The 19,081-nt window shown below is 39.6% G+C and overlaps 1 protein-coding gene across 1 annotated transcript in view; it reads right to left on the bottom strand.

Moving 5' to 3' along the window:
- The window catches only part of LOC131072132 (clathrin interactor EPSIN 2), a 66,103-nt gene extending 47,222 nt beyond the window's left edge, over nucleotides 1-18,881 (bottom strand). Inside the window, exons 1-3 of the mRNA XM_058008199.2 lie at nucleotides 18,676-18,881; nucleotides 18,489-18,554; nucleotides 18,106-18,157 (exon numbers count right to left, since the gene is read on the bottom strand). Of these exons, the coding sequence (XP_057864182.2) occupies nucleotides 18,106-18,157; nucleotides 18,489-18,529 (93 nt within the window). The 5' untranslated portion in view covers nucleotides 18,530-18,554; nucleotides 18,676-18,881. The remainder of the gene's footprint in view (nucleotides 1-18,105; nucleotides 18,158-18,488; nucleotides 18,555-18,675) is intronic.
- Nucleotides 18,882-19,081: the final 200 nt, after the last annotated feature.

Raw genomic sequence — 19,081 nt, 5'->3', positions numbered from 1 at the left:
CAACAACACATATCATTTCCGTGAGAGTGATCTCATATGACGGAATCAGCAGGTTGTCAACCAGGAACTCATAACAGGTCTCATTTTGTGGTAGGTCAATGAGTGAAGCAATTGTAGCCATGGCATCAGCAGCGCGATTCTGTTCTCTTGGTATCTGCTCGAACTCTATCTTTGCAAAGTGTTGTTTCAGATCATCTACCAGTTGTTTGTAAGGCATTAGCTTTTCATCTTTTGTTTGATAATCATCAGTTGCTTGACGGATGACAAGTTGAGAATCGCCAAAAACACGAAGTTCCTGGATCTTCCACTGAACTGCAATTCTTAACCCTGTTGTTAATGCCTCGTATTCCGCTATATTGTTGGTGCAAGGAAATGATAAGCGGTATGACTTTGGTATAGAATCGCCTTGGGGAGTTATAAAGAGTATACCCGCTCCTGCCCCGTGCTGTGTGTATGAGCCATCAAAGTATAGTTGCCATAGCTTTGCAGGTGATATTGTTAGAATGGACTCATCTAGAAATTCTGACTGTAGAGGAACATCATCTATCATGGGAGCATCTGCCAGTTGATCTGCAATGGCTTGTCCTTTGATTGCTTTTCTGTCCACGTATTCAATGTCGAATTCACTCAAAATCATTACCCACTTGGCCAGTCGCCCAGTAAGTGTAGCTTTGTTGAGCAGATATTTTAGTGGATCAATTCTGGCAATCAACTTGGTCTTGTGAGTGAGCATATAATGTCGTAATTTTTGTGAAGCGAAGACCACAGCGAGACATGCACGCTCAATTGGTGTGTAGTTTAGCTCATATCCCACTAATGTGCGACTGATATAGTAGACTGCTTTTTCCTTGCCGTCAGGTATTTGCTGTGCTAGTAGTGCCCCCAGTGCTGTTGGAGTAGCTGATATGTAAAGTAGCAATGGTTGATTCGGAATTGGTGGCATCAAAACTGGCGGGTTCAAAAGATAGTCTTTAAGTGTCTGAAAAGCCTGTTGACAGTTCTCGTCCCATTTGAACTTAATGTTTTTGTGTAGCAGGTGCTGGAAAGGATTACACTTATCTGCAAGTTGTGCTATGAATCTTCGTATGGACTGGAGTCTCCCTTGTAAAGACCGAAGTTGACTGATATTCTTGGGTGGCGGCATGTCCAAGATAGCCTTGACTTTTGCTGGATCCGCTTCTATTCCTCTTTTAGACACAATGAATCCTAGGAGCTTCCCGGAGGTTACTCCAAAGACACATTTCTTTGGATTTAATCTTACCTTGTATTTTTCCAGCCTATCAAAAGCAACTGAAAGTATGTCCAAGTGTGTATTTCTGTCTATTGATTTAACCAAAAGGTCGTCGACATAATCTTCCACCTTTACATGCATGAGATCATGGAAGATAGTCGTCATGGCTCGTTGATACGTGGCACCTGCATTTTTCAGCCCAAAGGGCATGACATTCCAGCAGAAGGTTCCCCATGGACAAGTGAATGATGTTTTATGTTGATCTTCAGGTGCAATCCTGATCTGATTATATCCAGAGAATCCGTCCATTAAAGATAACATCTCATGGCCTGCTGTGAGATCAACAATTAAATCAATGTTTGGTAATGGGAAATCATCCTTCGGACAAGCCTTGTTGATATCCCTGAAGTCTGTACATATTCGGATGCTGCGATCTGGTTTGCTAACAGGCACTAAGTTGGAAATCCATTCAGGATAATCAATTGGGCGTATGAATCCGACATCTAGTAATTTCTCCAGCTCTGCCTTGACTAATAATGCCACCTGTGGATGCATTTTTCTCAATTTCTGTTTTACTGGTTTTGCCCCCGGTTTGACTGTTAAATGATGCATTACTAAGTCGGGGTCTAGTCCAGGCATATCAGCATAAGACCATGCGAAGTTGACTTGTCGTGCCTTAAAGAAGCTTATGAACCTTGCTTTCTCGGCCTCTGTCAATGATTGAGCCAAAAATATGTTGTGTGGAACCTCGGCTGTACCAATGTTTGTCTTTATAGTCTCCTCTACCAACATGGATGATTTTTCCTCGTATGATGTTGGGAGAATGTCAAGCCTTCCATCTTCGGGCGCCTCAGAGAGGTTTTCACCCTCAGATACGTCCTTTCTTTTTACTTTTTTAGAGTCAGAGAGCGCCACAGTGTGGTTTTCGCCGTAAGACCCTTGTTTTGTCTTTATTTTCACATTTTTGCGACTAGAAGGCCCGACACCCTCACCAAAGTATGCCATGTTATTTAGCTCTATGGCGTATCCTGCTTTATGGTCTCCAAGAGGAAGATCATCGCGAATGCCAAGATAATCCACGATAGCTTCGTCATTTTGAAATGTATCGATCTGTGGTGGTCCATCCTGATCCCAGTCAATGAGTTGGGGGTGAACGAGGGGAAGGTCTTTAGTGTTTTTAGAATCCGCAAGGCTAATAGTGAAGATGTGGTTATATTCAGGTATGTCAAGGTAGTCATCGAGGTCGTCAATGGCACTCTCCTCATCAGTGTCGATCGTGAGTGAGTCCAAATTATCATCACTAGTAGCACCCTCAGGGACAGGTGTCCTCATCCTATGTGATCCTGACCTAGGGCCCTGAAACGAAGCTTGTGCGGGATCCTTATGGGTCGGTTCTTGACCAACTCTGAATTTCTTGTAAAACTCCTCCTCCTCTGTAGGTTCATCTGGCTCTCTAAATGTCTCATTAAGTTCATAATCGCTGGAGGATTTGTCTGAACCCCATTCCCACTTATTGGAGTCTGTGGAATAATTATCCTCTTGTTGAACTTCAGCCACTTTGACTCGCCATATCTGTTTTGTTTTCTTGTGTTGAATCTTGGGGTTTAGAAAACCAAGCCCCTTAGAGCGTTCCCTTCTTGTAGTTAGCTCAGGTTGTAGAGGCTCCATGACACCTTCTTTGCGTAGTCCGAGAGGACTTTTTCCATCATACCCGAATCTCTGCAGAATTTTGAAACCTTTACCATAGTTTTCACAGGGTATTATAATTTGATCATGTGTATCATCTCCAGCGTCCTTATATAGCATTTTATATAAACTTTCTTCCTCTAGTTCGCCCCATTTTTGAAAGACGGTAGGATCCCATTTGAGGAGCATGATGGAGATTTGCTTATTTGGATGTGGTCGCCCATATTCCTTGGGGGAGTTCATGACTTGTCGTAAGAACATTGTTTGATTCAGAGTGTATTCTCCCATGCCTTTGTCTTGAAACTTGGCTCTAAGTTCACCTTGTTTGGATGTCGAGGGCTTTAATGACTCAGGATCAATATATGCTGAAGAAGGAGTAGCCTCACGATTGCTGGGAATGATAATCTCAGTATGTGATCTCAAGTTATTGCAATATATGAATGGATTTGGATCACCATTGACCGTTACCTCGACTCCATTATGAGGAAATTTTATGCACTGATGGTATGTTGATGGGACCGCTCTCATTTCATGAATCCATGGACGTCCTAGCAATATGTTATACGTGAGGTCTAGATCCAGGACTTGACAAATCACGTCCTTTGTTACTGGCCCTATTCTGAGTGGTAAGATGACCGTGCCCTTGGACGAGCGCTCTTCATCATCATAAGCCTTAATAGTGATTTGGTTTGTAGCATTCACAGCTTTGTCAGAATATCCCAATTGTCTGATGGTGCTCAATGTACAAATATTAAGACCTGCTCCTCCATCTATCAGGACTCGTTTTATTCGGTGTTTATGTATGAAGGCTTCAATATGTAGAGGTGCATTGTGAGGCTGACTTATGGAGGCGTCATCGGCTTCTGTAAATGTGAGGGAGTGTGGAACGGATAGGTATCCCACCATGGCTTGAAACTGATCCACGTTTAGATCCGTAGGGACAGCAGTATCTCTCAAGGTTTTGTCAAGGACAGCTTTATGTGCAGGAGATATACGTAAGAGCTCAAGAATAGAGATGAGTGCGGGTGTTTTCCCTAATTGCTCTACAAGATCGTACTCAGGCTTAGTTGACGGAAGATTGGTATTCTTAGAAGAGGTTCCTGGCAATGTGATCTTACCTCGACGGGTTGTAACATGACATTCAGAGGTAGCTTCGGATGAAGATCCCACACCTTTTAGGACAATTTTAGGTCGCTGAGGAGGATTCTCAGGATTTTTATTTTTGATAGTAATGGTAGAAATATGATTGTCCATTGAGATGTGATTAATAGTGGAATCATAATTGTAAGATGTTCTGGTGTAATTGGCTTGATCATCTGTGACTTTGCCTTTTCCCTTGTCATGTTTTGGGAATGGTTCCTTAAACACCTCATGCTCTTGGTTAGATGAATGTCCCTCAATCTCAATATCTCCTCTGTCAATGAGATCTTGTACAATGTTTTTCAATCGATGGCAATTACTTGTCTTGTGACCCTTGCTCTTATGAAATTCACAATATTCATCATCATTCCACCAATTCGGTTTTACCTTTGGTTCATATGGAGGAAAATCTGGGACCGTGATCACTTTGTTTGCTACAAGCTTTTTGAATACTGATTCAAGTGGTTCTCCCAATGGAGTGTACTTCCTTCGTGGTTTGGAAGCTGTTTGATTGTTCACTTGATTGTTGGTAGAATTTGATCCAGAAAAGATGAACTTTGGTCTCACTGTATTGGCATCAACAACACCATCATTAACTGTGTTCTTGTTCTTGTTCCAAAACTTTGGTTTGTCTTTTCCCTTAAAGTCCTCTTTGTTTTCTTTGAATAGTTTGATAACTCCTTGTTCAATTAAGACTCTTTCTGTTGCTAGGCCCTTTTCAATGACATCCTTGAATGTAGACAAACAAGCTTTTCTGAGATCATAACCAATAGCCTTGTTAACATTTTGTGTGAACATTTCCACCATTTGTTTTTGCGGGATTTCACAAGAGCATCTGCTAGCTAAGTTCCTCCATCTTTGCAAAAATGACGCAAAAGATTCTCCTTCTTTTTGTTTCGTATTGCACAAGGTAGTAACTGAGACATCTGTTTCAATGTTGTAAGAGAAATGTTGAATGAATGCCTCTGCCAAGTCACCCCATGACTTAATACCAGGAGGTAATTGAGAAAACCATTCCATCGCTTGATCTCCTAAGCTCTGTGGGAACAACCTCATTAAGTATGTTTCTTCTGCCGCTACCTCAATGCAAGCTGTGAAGAATTGTCTTATGTGTGCCTTGGGATCTCCTCTCCCTCTATATTTGTCAAATTTCGGTGTTGCAAAGTGCGGAGGAAACGGAGGCATTGGAATGCTCTTATCAAAGGGATAAGGGCATATATCTCTCATAGTATATGTGGGTTTTGATGTGCCCATGTCTTCCACTTTCTTTTGTAGATCTCTAATTTGTTGCTCCAAATTATTTTTGGGAGGAGATGGATTTCTTGTAGCATATCCCATGTTTGAAACACCCATTTGAGGAGGAGCTTGTTGCATGTATGGATGATACTGATCGTAGACATGTCCATATGGAGGTCTATATTGTTGCGACATGTATGGAGCACTTGGCATAATTTCTTGTTGAGGAACCCCATATCTGTTTTGTGTATATAAACCATATTCAATGGGCCTTTCATTTTCCATTGTGTTGCCCCCAATTTTGGCATGAGGTCTTCTTGTGTCAAAATTTTGAGGAAGTCCTTGAGTATCCATTTGTCTTGGTTGACCCATATCTTGAGCATGTGTTTGAACATAAGGCCTCCATGATGGTCTTTGAGTGTAAGTATCGTGCATTTGAGCTTGTGTATGTGGGATTGCTGGTTTCTGAAGCAAAACTGATGGTGACTCCGGCATCATATTATTTGGTCTTCCACTATTTGGTTGAGTTTGTTGTGAAGGTCGACTTTCCATAAGTTGAGATAAGTCAAAATCATGTGGTATCTTAGCTCCACTTTGTGCCATCATGTTTAGAAAGTATTGACGATCCCTCCTCATTATCTCTTCAACCAATCTATTGAATTGAGGATCCATTATAGATTCTTGTATGTCTGCTGATAGTATTGAAGAATTGTCCACATTATCATTGTGTGTAGCGTTGTGTATAGCGTTTGCGCTTTCCATATTTGAATTGTGTCTATAAACATTCATGTCTGGTAATGTAGTGTGCTCAGGATTGTAGAAGACATCATTGTCATACTCATAAGAACTCATGTTTACGGGTCCTTGAGCTTCTTTAGCTTTTCTCCTAGATTTTTGAAGACGGGTTTCAACCATGAACTAGGTGTTAGACCAATATGTGAGAGACTTAGACGAAAATGACAAGGGTATGTAAGACCAAGAGTTGTATGGAGTGTAAATGAATCTGAAGTTTACTTGCAATGTCCAAAGTGTAAGACCAAGTATGTATGTTGTAGAGTAGGTGTGACTTCCAAAGAGAGGATAGTTTCTCTTGATGAGGTAAGCTGACCTTGACTCTAAGTAAGACCAAATGAGACCCAAAGGTAAGAAACCTTGATGAGGGATCACTTAGCAAAGTGTTGTAGTATGTAGTGTGTTGACAAAGTATAGTGAGGACAAGCAAGTGACTTTTTGACTCAAGTATGAGGTATGAAGCAATGATGGACTGTGTAAGACCTTAGAACAGGCTGAATGCTAGATGAACCTGAAGAGATAACCTAGGAAGCTCAAGTGTGCCGAAACTGATTTCTTTGTTTGCTTGACTGTTAGACTTTTTTCAAATCCTGACACAGACGCCTCTGTATACTTCACAGACGCGGTTTTAAGACACAGACGCTATTCTGTTTGACACAAACGTGATTCTGAGATTTCCTGTTGATGTTTGCTAAGACTGACAGATTTTTGCAATTGCGGACACAGACGCGCCTGTATACTTCACAGACGCTATTTCCAGACACAGACGTGTCTCTGTTCGACACAGACGCTGATAAAAACACAGACGCTATTCTGTACTTCACAGACGCGTTTATCAGACACAGACGCGGTTTTAACAGACACAGACGCGTTTCTGTAACCTTAGTGCAATCTTTCCTATCTGTGAATTTGTTTTGCTGTGACCAAATCTGATTTTTCGACTGTTTTTCGTGACAAGAGGACACAGTGTTGATGACCCAATGTTTGCAGACTGTTTAGACTCCAAAAAAGTGTGTTGTTTGATGTAAAAAGTTTTTGCATACACTTGAAAACACAAAAGACACAATGTTTTGCTGTTTTGTCTTGATTGTTTGAGTGTTTATCATAAGTCAAGCACAATTCTTATGGCTGGCCAGGACAATAATTGTTGATCCCACATGGGGTTTTACCCCCGAGGCTACGCTATTCAGAGCGGATACTTAGATGCTTGACCTCACTGGCTCCACCCTCGGCACTCACTTCTCGGGTCAGCCAAGCATCAGTCCCCATGAAAACTCCCCATGGCGAACTTTGTATCTCTACTAAGAACCGTATGTGTGTGGGCCGCTACCAGAGGTCCGACCTCTTGCCTCAACAACTAGAAGGATTTGGGCATCTAAAACAATGAGGTGCTAGTAAGGGCATCCGCTCGTGTGGCCATACATGCGGCACTTTCAGCTCTGTAAATACAGAAGGCTCCCAGCCGGTAGGGGTTACGCCCTACAAATGATCAAATAAATTTGATCAAACGGGTTTATGGGGAGACATAGTGTCGGTATGAACTAATCAGCACACGTTATTCATAGTTTTCACCATGAATACATTTGATTATAGTGGTTTGGATGAGGTGGGTTTTCCTCGCTACCACTTGGGTCGTTCTCTTCTCACTAGTAGTCCTAATGACCACACGGGAAGACAGGCCCTCTAAAGAATAAACAAAAAGAGCCTATTGCTCAAGACACAAAAGACAATGGTTCAATTTTAGTGCACCAATTGAAGTGTTTGCTAAGCTATGAAGACAAGGCACACAAATAAAATTACAAAACCCTAGCTAAGGCCCTGCAACAAAATTGTTAGTAGTTTGGGTTGTTTCAAATGATAACCCCTTCCTGCAAGCACACGAGTTAGGTAAATTTTAAGAAAACCCAAAAAGACTTTGTGAAAAGGGGCCTTCAACAAAAACGTATTTGCCTCCAAAGCAAGCTGCACAAACCAGGTTAGCTAGATCTGCAAAGGTTAGCCAAAAATAAACCAGATCTGAAACCCTAAGTACAAAATCCGAAAACCCGAATCGAAAAACTTGAAAAAAAAAAAAAAAAAATTTTTTTGCAAAACAGAATGCACAGACGCTGTTATACCAGACACAGACGCGTCTATCCGACACAGACGCGGCTCTGTGATTCGCAGACGTGATTTCAGAACACAGACGCCTTTTTATTCTTCAGACGCGATCAGAGGGTTCACAGACGCGATTCGGGATCACAGACGCGACTTTCGGAAACCTGCAAAAATAGAAAATGACAGAAACACAGACGCGATAAAAGATGTCACAGACGCCTCTGAAATACAAAAACGCGATCCGAACACTCGCAGACGCGAAAAAAAAAAACCTAAAATGTCGTCGAAATCGTCCGATCTGCAACTTCAAAAATGCAAAATCTGCAACAAAATGTTAAATGCAAAAGGGACAAGAGTCCCACCGGGCGTGCCAAAATGTATATGGTGAAAATGGATAGCAATAAACAACAATATTGAAAGACTAAAATGGATTCAACCACCAAACCCTAGCCTAACAATGAACAAAGATCCACCATAACATATGAAGATAACCTAAGACAATGCAAAATAACTCAAAAAATCAAAAAGATTATACCATCACATGTCCACTAGGGTTTTTGATCTCCATTCTTCCTATCTCCATTGATCTTGTTTGATATGCTTGCTCTCAGATTTTTGTATGCACAAGAGCTCAACAAAGAACGGAATGTGGTTGCAAGTAGGATCGTAGTGTAGCCAAGTCCTCCAAAATTAGTCATTAGGGTTCTGGTAATGAAGAAAGCATCTCCTTAAATAGAAGACACAATAGAAAATGGAGGGTTAAGATTGAGAGGTGTAAAAAGAGAGGTCGGCTAGGATTAGAGGGTAGGTATAAGAAATACCAAAATAATGAAAGGGGTAGGTAGTGTAGGAAATAAGAGATGAATGACATGTGTCATGTGTAGAAAAGGTTAATGAATTAATTAAATAAATAAAGATTTATTTAATTAATAGAAGAAGTAGGGCAATTAAATAAATAAAATATTTATTTAATTTAGGAAAGGGATAATTTAAATAAATAACTGTATTTATTTAAATGAGAAATAAGGCTAGAAGAGGATAAATGAATTAATTAAATAAATAAAGATTTATTTAATTAATAGAAGAATTAAGCTAAAGTAATTAAATAAATAAAATATTTATTTAATTAGACATGACAATTTTAGGTGTCTACACTATGTAGTTTAGCCAATTGATTCTTGTCATGCCTATGAAATTCTTTAATATACTCTTACAGTATCAATTTAACCTCTGTACTTGTTATTCAACATAGTAAGATTGAACAATTTTTATACAAATTCAATATCAGTTGGTTAAGCTTTTCAGGGTGCACCTTCTAAATTGCGATGTCGTCAATGCCAACTTGTTGCCTGTGGCCCTCCGGTAATGTCAACGTTCGCTCCCTGGCTGACCGTGTGTGAGGCCTCTGCCCCGACCACGTACCACTGCTTCCCTCGGAATTGTCTCTGTTTAATCTTACGGATTAGTCCGCCAAGGTTGGTCCCCGGTCACTGCGAGATAGTTATAATCCTCTCGCGTCAGTCATTGTGTCTTGATCGCCATCCTTCACGCAATGCCGCTGTGTATTATTTTTACTCCTCACAAGATAATGTTCCCGGTATCGGCCTTCTTGCTATTTATTACAAAATGATCATATTCCAGTGTTCCACGAAAACGCGTTTCCCCCTCCCAGGCCCAAGTCCCCCCGTCCCCGAAACCCGTCCCCGAAACTTTTTCCCTTTGTCCCCCCGTCCCCGAAGCCCGTCCCCACGTCCCCCCGTCTCCCCGTCCCCACCATCCGTGGAACACTGTCATATTCTCCGTCTCCTCGTCCAGAATGAACACCCCGATACAAGCATTAATAAATCAACTGGTCTCTGAACACTTCTTATTCGATCATAAGGAATATGAAGATTACCATCTCTGCAACTGTCGATCACTCCCGATACGTTCATAAGAAATATGAAGAGTATGCTCTGATCTCCGTGTCTGACATCCGCACCTGTTATGTTCTTAAGGATTATGTAGATTATATTCTGGTCTCGCGGCATTCCACGATAAAATACCCGCACGGCTTCCACCACGTTGCCATCCACCGTTTGTGCTATCACGTTGCCACCAATAGGTCAATCTTCACTGACGAAAGGAGGTTGAAGTCTATTTGCAGTCCGCCAAACAAAAAGATGAAATTCTCGTCTCCAAATATTGTTTGATAAAATCGCCTCCTTACTCTCGGATGCGAACATCCTTTTATTAACACAATTTAGTTAGGAATCTCGTACTAGTTAGGACTAGTTACGGAGTGAAATAAAATTAAAGACATCATTGTAAGTATTAATTATTTATATAAATGAAGGGAAAAAATTTATATAAAATAATTAATACATTTTTATACTTTCCTTTTAAAGTTTATTAGGGGGACATGACAAGATGTTTTATTTGAAGAAGATGTATCTTGCAAAAGATCTAAAGAGACTTCTATGGAAATTGATAGAGAAGACAATGAGATTTCTCAAGATATGGATATTGCTGCCCCTGATTCCCCTTTTGAGATTCAGACAGAGACTCCTAAATTAGAAGATCCTATTGATCTTGTCGATCCTATAGATACCACTGCTGGACCAAGTAATGTTTCATGTGACAAGAAGAGACCTTTGTGGGCCAGGCATACTATGCAAATTGATAGAGAAGACCATGAGATTTCTCAAGATATGGATATTGCTGCCCCTGATTCCCCTTTTGAGATTCAGACAGAGACTCCTAAATTAGAAGATCCTATTGATCTTGTCGATCCTATAGATACCACTGCTGGACCAAGTAATGTTTCATGTGACAAGAAGAGACCTTTGTGGGCCAGGCATACTATGCAAATTGATAGAGAAGACCATGAGATTTCTCAAGATATGGATATTGCTGCCCCTGATTCCCCTTTTGAGATTCAGACAGAGACTCCTAAATTAGAAGATCCTATTGATCTTGTCGATCCTATAGATACCACTGCTGGACCAAGTAATGTTTCATGTGACAAGAAGAGACCTTTGTGGGCCAGGCATACTATGCAAAAGGCTGAAAAATATGCAGCTCCTCGTGGTCTATTGCTAGAGAAAGTAAGAGACCTCATAAGTTTGTAGGTTATGTTGCCTTGATGAGTCACATTATTGAATCCGAACCTTCAACTTTTGAGGAGGCTTCGAATCAGCAAGTATAGAGAGATGCCATGATGGAGGAGTATCAATCCATTATCAAGAATGATGTATGGAATATTGTTCCTAGGCCTAAAGGTAAATCTGTTGTTTCTTCTAAGTGGTTGTTCAAAACTAAACATGTAGCTGATGGAAGTGTTGAAAAGTATAAAGCTAGATTTGTAGCTAAAGGTTTTTCTCAAAAAAAAGGTATAGATTATGAGGAGACATTTGCTCCTATAGCTCGGTACACTTCTATCAGAACTATCATTGCTATTGCAGAAGTTAAAGGATGGAAACTACATCAAATGGACATAAAGACGGCATTCTTGAATGGTGTAATTGAAGAAGAGGTATTTATTGAGCAGCCAAATGGTTTTGTGATTCATGCGAAGGAATCACATGTATGCAGATTGAAAAAGGCTTTGTATGGCCTTAAGCAAGCTTCGCGTGCATGGTATGAAAGAATTGATCATTATTTATTGAGCTTGGGCTTCCTCAAAAATGATGCAGATCCAAATCTCTACTTCAAGGTTATTGATGATAAAGCATTAATTTTAGTTCTTTATGTTGATGATCTATTTCTTATTGGAGAGGATGATCTCATTGCTAAATGTAAGAAAGAGTTAGCTTTTGAATTCGAGATGAAAGATCTCGGTCTTATGCACTACTTCCTTGGATTAGAAGTGTGGCAAAAGACCAAATGAGTTTAGCCTGGGTCAAGGGAAATATGCTATTGACATTTTGAAAAGATTTGGTATGTTAGATTGCAAGTCTATGTCAACTCCTATGGAAGCAAATCTGAAAAAGTTACATGAGGTTGCAGCTAGTTCAGATTTAGTTGATCCCACTATGTATAGGCAATTGATTGGATCATTGATGTATTTAGTCAATACGAGGCCTGATATATGTTATGTTGTTAACACTCTCAGTCTGTTCATGTGTGAGCCTAGACAAATTCATCTTGTTGCAGCTAAGCATATATTGAGATATGTGCATGGTATAGTGGCATATGGTCTGAAATATACTTCTTGTGAAGGTCTGAACTTGCAAGGTTTTTCTGATTCAGATTGGGCAAGGTGTGTGCCTGACAGGAAGAGCACTTCCCGTTGTTGTTTCAGCTTAGGTTCAGCTATGATTTCCTGGTGCAGCAGGAAACAGTCATGTGTGGCTCAAAGTACAGCAAAAGCTGAATATGTTGCAGCTTGTGTGGCAGCACGAGAAGCAATGTGGCTTCAAAACCTTCTTGTAGGACTGTTTGGGCAGCCTTTGGAACCAACTGTGATTCTTTGTGACAACCAAAGCAGTGTGAAGCTTTCAATTAATCTTGTTTTTCATGATAGAACCAAGCATGTGGAGATCAAGTATCATTATTTAAGAGATATGGTTCAAAGGAAAGCAATTGAGCTCAAGTACATTTGCACGGATGAGCAAACAGCTGATATTCTCACCAAGCCACTTCCTAGAGTGAAGATTTCTTATTTTCGAGATAAGCTTGGTATTGTGGAGAATGATGCTCTTGTTGAGAGAGAGTCTCAGCTTCAGTGATCCTCATTTCATGTTGTAATACATTTTTCTCTGTGACGAAGAAATTTGAGGTGAAAGCCCTTGTAATGCATTTTTCTCTAAGATGGAGAAATTTGAGGTGAAAGCCCTTGTAGTGCATTTTTTTCTATGACAAAGAAATTTGAGGTGAAAGCCCTTGTTGCTCTTTCCACTCATGGGAGTAGCCATAGTGGATGTCATGTTGAGAGACTCCATGACAACATCACGTTGAGTGAGGATGTGATGAGAGCTTATGTTTATTTCACACATGGGAGTAGCATTGTGAACATCATGTTGAGTGAATCCATGATGCTATCACGTTGAGAGAATCCGTGATAGAGTTTGTTTTTTACACATATGGGTGTAGCCATTGTGTTTGTCATGTTGAGAGACTTCATGACTTGAAAATCTGTAAATGATATCTCCTTTGCTAAGAGGGAGTGTTAATGTTTTGTAGCAGCAGGAGACATCATTACACCTGCGATGGTTGTGCAAACTCCTTGTTGATGATTACTGTGTTCTCAAGCTTTCTCAGTTCGGCTATGTTGAGCCATTACTTCATTCTTCTGCTTCTTTCATGAGCCTTGCTGTTCGGTTCTATTTTCTATGGTTTCTCATGTTTTTTTGTCTTTGATGCTTCAAAGATAATTGAAGGTAAAACGGCTCTCTATGATAACCGTCACCGTCCACATTGAATTGCTAGCGTCGTCGTGTTTCAAGCTCGTATGGGAGTTTCGTGCTTGCTGGCAACGATCTAGTCGGGAGTGTCTTCTATCATTATCAGAATTCATTTTATCTCGCAAGAGGTTCGATTAAGACAATGAACATGTCGATCTTTATGTTGACAGAACATGGAATGGCGTGGGTTGTAACCATAGAAACGAGACTCGGACTCGGCAAGGCTGACCCAACTCGGGACTCGGCAAAAAATCGACAGGACTCAAAAAAATCGGCAAAACTCGGCAAAAAAAAAACAATTTCTAGTGATTTTTGCCTATAGCGAGTCCTAGAGAGTCACAAGTCCCTAAGACTCGGCTAGGGTCACTCGGCGAGCGCTGGCGAGTCCTGGAACTATGGTTGTAACTGCAACTAGATGCAACCAAATAATTTACTGAAATCTGAAGTTAGTAAAACCTTAGCTCTGATACCATGTAAATTTTTGTGTCTCAGACCAGCAATCAGACTTTCAGTATTTAATTTCAGATTAACATTAAGTAAATGATATGCAAGTAAACGAAAGAAAGAAAACAAGTGCACAAGAGACCAACTCAATTACCCTAGGAAAACCTCCAAGGAGGAAAAACCCAGCACTAAAGACCCACAGGTCTGATTATGTATTCAATTCTGAATTGCAACAATACAATACTTAGCTCAAATCATGGGACTCAGATCTGGGATCTTCAAACTGCACACTTGAATGAATCAGATCTGCCCCTTTTAATACACCAGGTTTGCACTTCTATATTCACCAGGTCTGCTCTTTCATTACAACTGAATCTGCACTTTCAAGTTTGCTTCATGTGTGCATGTATGAGTCTCTCAGGTCTGCACTTTAATGCACCATCTAACAACAATAAGGTGCACCAAAATTCGCTATATCTTCCTTGGATAAATTCGCCAAGTTCACTAATTATTTTCGCACACCAAGAGGCAGATGAATTTTGCTAAGAGCATGAATGAATGATAGTTTTTAAACTTGCCAAATAGCCTTTATTTATATGGTGCATATACCCTTTGAAGTCGGCTTTAAATATATATTTTGGTGCCAATTTGATTTAGGACTTCATGAGTGTGGCGTATTCATTATAGGGCTGGCCCTATCTAGGAACACGCTATCTTCTTTGGTGTGAAGGGTCCAGCTCTACACGTTACCCTTTGGCAAAAGGGCCCAGCCCTTTAGGGATTTGGATGTTGCCTTAGGCAACCTGAATCCCCCTTTTTTCTTAGCCTAGTTACAAACAACAAGAGTGTGGTGATTATTCAAGAGAAGTCTGGATGAGACAATATTGTATCTGTAACTGTGATCATCGGGTCTGTGAGTTTTTATAGTATCTACTTCAGTAATCTCTGTATCTGCTTCTGTCACTTTGTATATGATCATTTCTTGATGTGTTAATCATTATTTCTAGTCTCTGTGAGATATATAATGTTGAAATTAGCCTTTCAGATTAATATAAGAACCCAGAAATTAGAATTAGCTCCTAATTAGATTGTTTGCTGATAAATAGAGATAAACAAAATGAACACAGAGACGCAAATACCCTGGGAAAACCTCCCTCTTGGAGGAAAAACCCAGCAACAACAGATCCTCAGATCTGATTATGTTATAGTGAATTGTAAGTACAATAACAACCCAGCTAGGGCACAATTATCAGCTGAAAACAAACTTATCTCATAACAGCAGATTTGTGTGTGATTCAAGGGCTTCAACTTGTTTGCTATCTTTGCAGCAGACTGTAGTATTTCGCATCACCAACAGAAGTATTTCGCACTACAGCAGAAGTATTTTGCAGCACCAAAAATGATGATTCTTTCCCTTCAATTGAATGTGCATATATATGAGGCATCGCCTTATTTTGGTCTGACCTTAGGTCGGCCATTTATTGTTTTGGCGCCAACATAAAATGCAAATAAGTCCACACGTTACATTAAGGTGTGTGTTTCACACGTTTCATGTGGAGGAATACATAATGTGTTGCGTGTGAACATTTATGGGTCCACACGTTAGGAAATGGTGGTTATTGGGCCCAGCCCATTACAAATGAACAATACATAACTAATTCACATGCCACATAGTAAGAATGGGTCCAACCCTATTACTTAAGTTGAATTCTAATGTTGCCTTCGGCAATCAGAATTCAACTTTTATTTTTCTACCTAGTTACAAAAACCAACATATAATGTGTTGCATGTATTGTAGAAGTTAGCAGGCTTTGCTTGAACAGTTAAAAGACTTCTACTGTTGATTGTTAAGTGTTAACAATCCTGATTAGATTATCTCCTGATTAAGCTTGAGAACATTGTATTCAGATTTGTGCATTCAATAAAGGATCGTTTTTGGTGTGGCTGGGTTTTTCACCCTCAAGTGGAGGGTTTTCCCAGGATAAATAATTGTGCAATTTGTTCTTGTGTGATTTTGAGTTTCAGAATATTGGTTCTATGCTTTTCTGGTTCTAAATTTAACAGCTGAAGCCATGGTAGAAACCACAAAAGGTTTGGCAGAAGTATAGTTACTACTTACTGTAGACCTCAATTTTGTGGAGGATGTCCTATACCACTACTGGAGTATGTGCAGCATCTGTAGCTGGATTGATGATCTTTGGGTTACCACAAGCATCCAGGAGGTGCTCTAGTGTACTGCAAATCATAGTAGTGTTAACCTACCATAAGTCATGAAAATCATCTCCAGATTACCACAAGAACCATTGTTGGTAGATCCTCCCAGATCGCAGATGCATTGAAGACTTTGTTTAGCAAAATATTAAGTTTGAAAGGTTCAATGTATGTCCTCAAAAAAGGATAGGGTAAGGATATCTTGTTGAGACTTGTCGGCAGCCTCCCATGCTTTAGTAGTATTAAGCTCGATACAGAACAAAGCTCCTACTTGGCATTCAAATAAAACTTTGACCACCAATAAAATGGGATCACAAGCTTGCTTCTTTTTAATAGGTCCCCAAGTTTCAATAATGGCTGTGTATATTATAAAGATGTCCTGATAAGTCCTGGCTACATTCTTGCTTTTCAATAGCAAAATGGATGCCAATGAGTTGATTTTTTTAAGTTTTTTCTATTGGTTTTTTTACATTAAGTCCCGGTTTTTCTTTTTGCTGCTCAGATGTCCTGATAACGCAGCACAGTTGAAGCACACCTGGACATCCCACCAAAGGGGGTACATTCCTGCTCTGTAGGGGCATCCCAAGGATGGTCCCCTGTTGGGGCCTAGGCACTGGTAATGGTAAGGATCATTCCATCCCCATACTGCAGCCCCCATGACATTCTCATTTCTGAGGGCGTGTTAAAAACAAAATACAAACCACAGCTGGAAAATATCCAAGCATACATTGCCTTTATTTTCTAATATTATTTCTACTCTTAGCTGTTCACATTTTCGTTATTTCAACATAAACCCATTTCCTTGTTATTTACAGGATCTCTGTTTAAGCAGAAAAAAAGACAAGTACATATAGGCTTATATGCATTCAACTACTTATGCTCCCCACTCTCAGGTCACCCTAGCTAAGCAGTGGTGAGTGCCAAGTTTTTGCAACAGTAAAAACATGGCAGAGTAGGACCAGTATATTGCTTTTATTTTCCTGTAAGAGTGTTTCTACTCTTAGCTGTTCATATTTTCAGCAATTTTATGTAGGCTCATTTCCTTGTTATTTACAGGAGCCCTGTTTTAATAGAAAAATAATGTACAACTGGGCTTATACACATTCGATTACTTATGCTCCCCGCTCTCAGGTCTTCCTAGCTCAGCAGCGATTTTCATCTAATCCATGTGTCTGCAACAGTAGAAAATTACCTGAGTAGCAACTGGCAGGGCTGGTTCTTGTAATTTATGTAACAGCGATCGGCATTTATTGGTATCCTCTATCTATTTTTTATTTTATTTTTTTCACGTCAAGCAAATGGCATTCCTCAATAACAAGAAACCTAAATGTTGTTTGTCCTGATTTTTGAACTTCTCTATCAGTGATCTCCCTTTAATTTGAATTTAAATCCAAACGACCATAATATAGCGGAATGGCACAGCGATTCATATAGGTATAATACTGACCCTGGCTTAGGTACCGCTGCACAAGCTCCTCACATTGAATAGACCATGTTAAAGAAAGCCACAACAGAAAAGATCAGGTGGACATATGTAGCTTGTAAGCTTAAAGGTGTTCTGAGATTAACTATGCGTTCCTGCGTAGTTTGTCAGTGCCATGTTAAGCGTAAATTTATCCCAGTTTTCCGGACCCTAATCAACACTAGATGCACTGTTACAGGAGGTCTAAAGACACACCGTTTACATAGAAAAACCATTTGAAGGTGCGTTCCTCTTTATTTAGTTTAAAGCATCTTAGGTGTTATAACTCACCTACTAAGGTCAACATCAGGGGCATTCTAACAGATCTAGAGACATAAAGTTTGGATAGAGAGCTCTTTTGCAAGGTCAGTAACAAGTAATTACATGAAAAAGAAAAAGAAAAATATCAGAGGAAATCTAACCTTCTGTTCGATTTCAGGAACTTTGAGAACCTTAATATTCACCTCTCTCTTTCTGCAGTCAAAACAATTTCAATACAAATAACATTATTTCAGAATGACTACAACCAGGGTTAATACATATTCCAAACCAATGCAACCCTAATCTACCCAAGGTTAATGCAGATTCCAAAATACTGGTGTTCTAAGCTAATTAATTTCACAATGATTCAAAACAGGGTTAATACGGAATCCAAAAACCTGCTGCCGTAATTTAAAATCTAAGTGACGTTTCATCAGATCAGCCAATTATCAGGCAGCATTGCATGAATTCGGTATTAAACCTACCATACATGCATAATGAAAGTATTCATTCAAGTTCAATGCCAGAAGAGAAGAAAACTCACATTTCTCTGACAGTCTGATCCAAAACTTTATAGAAATCCATTTTGGATATCAGCCAAGCTCAACCCCTGATTGAATATCATCATTGAAGCTTAAATTTAGCTTGTGAAACTAAAATCAATTATTTCCATCACAATTCCAGCTGCGTAATTCAAAACATTCTGAAAAAATGATAATAATTTTACATACCTTAATCAAAACAAAATAACGTGTGGAGAATTCCTTCAATTGCTCACAGATCCGTGAAAAGAAGCAGTAGATTAGCCGATCAGATCTGCGCAGTGCATTTATGTTCGGGATAGAAACAAAAGTGTCATTACGTGGATAAATATTATTGACAGCTTGAAATAAAACGTCACTTCAAAAGTATTCTCTATTTAACCACGTATAAGGTGAAAGATTGGAAAGCGAAATGGAATTCTTAAAATATTTATTTTGGCCACTGTTTGTAGTAAATAGCCTAAATTTGACGGCGAACTTGCCTGTCAATTTAATTTTTTAAACAGTTATTTGTAATCACCGTTGCCCTTAACATACATGGAATAAAATATTTTTTTAAAAAAACATACAAGGAATATATATTTTTAATTATAAT

This window comes from Cryptomeria japonica, chromosome 6 (genome assembly GCF_030272615.1).
Source record: "Cryptomeria japonica chromosome 6, Sugi_1.0, whole genome shotgun sequence".
Classification (NCBI taxonomy): domain Eukaryota; kingdom Viridiplantae; phylum Streptophyta; class Pinopsida; order Cupressales; family Cupressaceae; genus Cryptomeria; species Cryptomeria japonica.
This window is presented reverse-complemented; position numbering and strand designations above follow the sequence as displayed.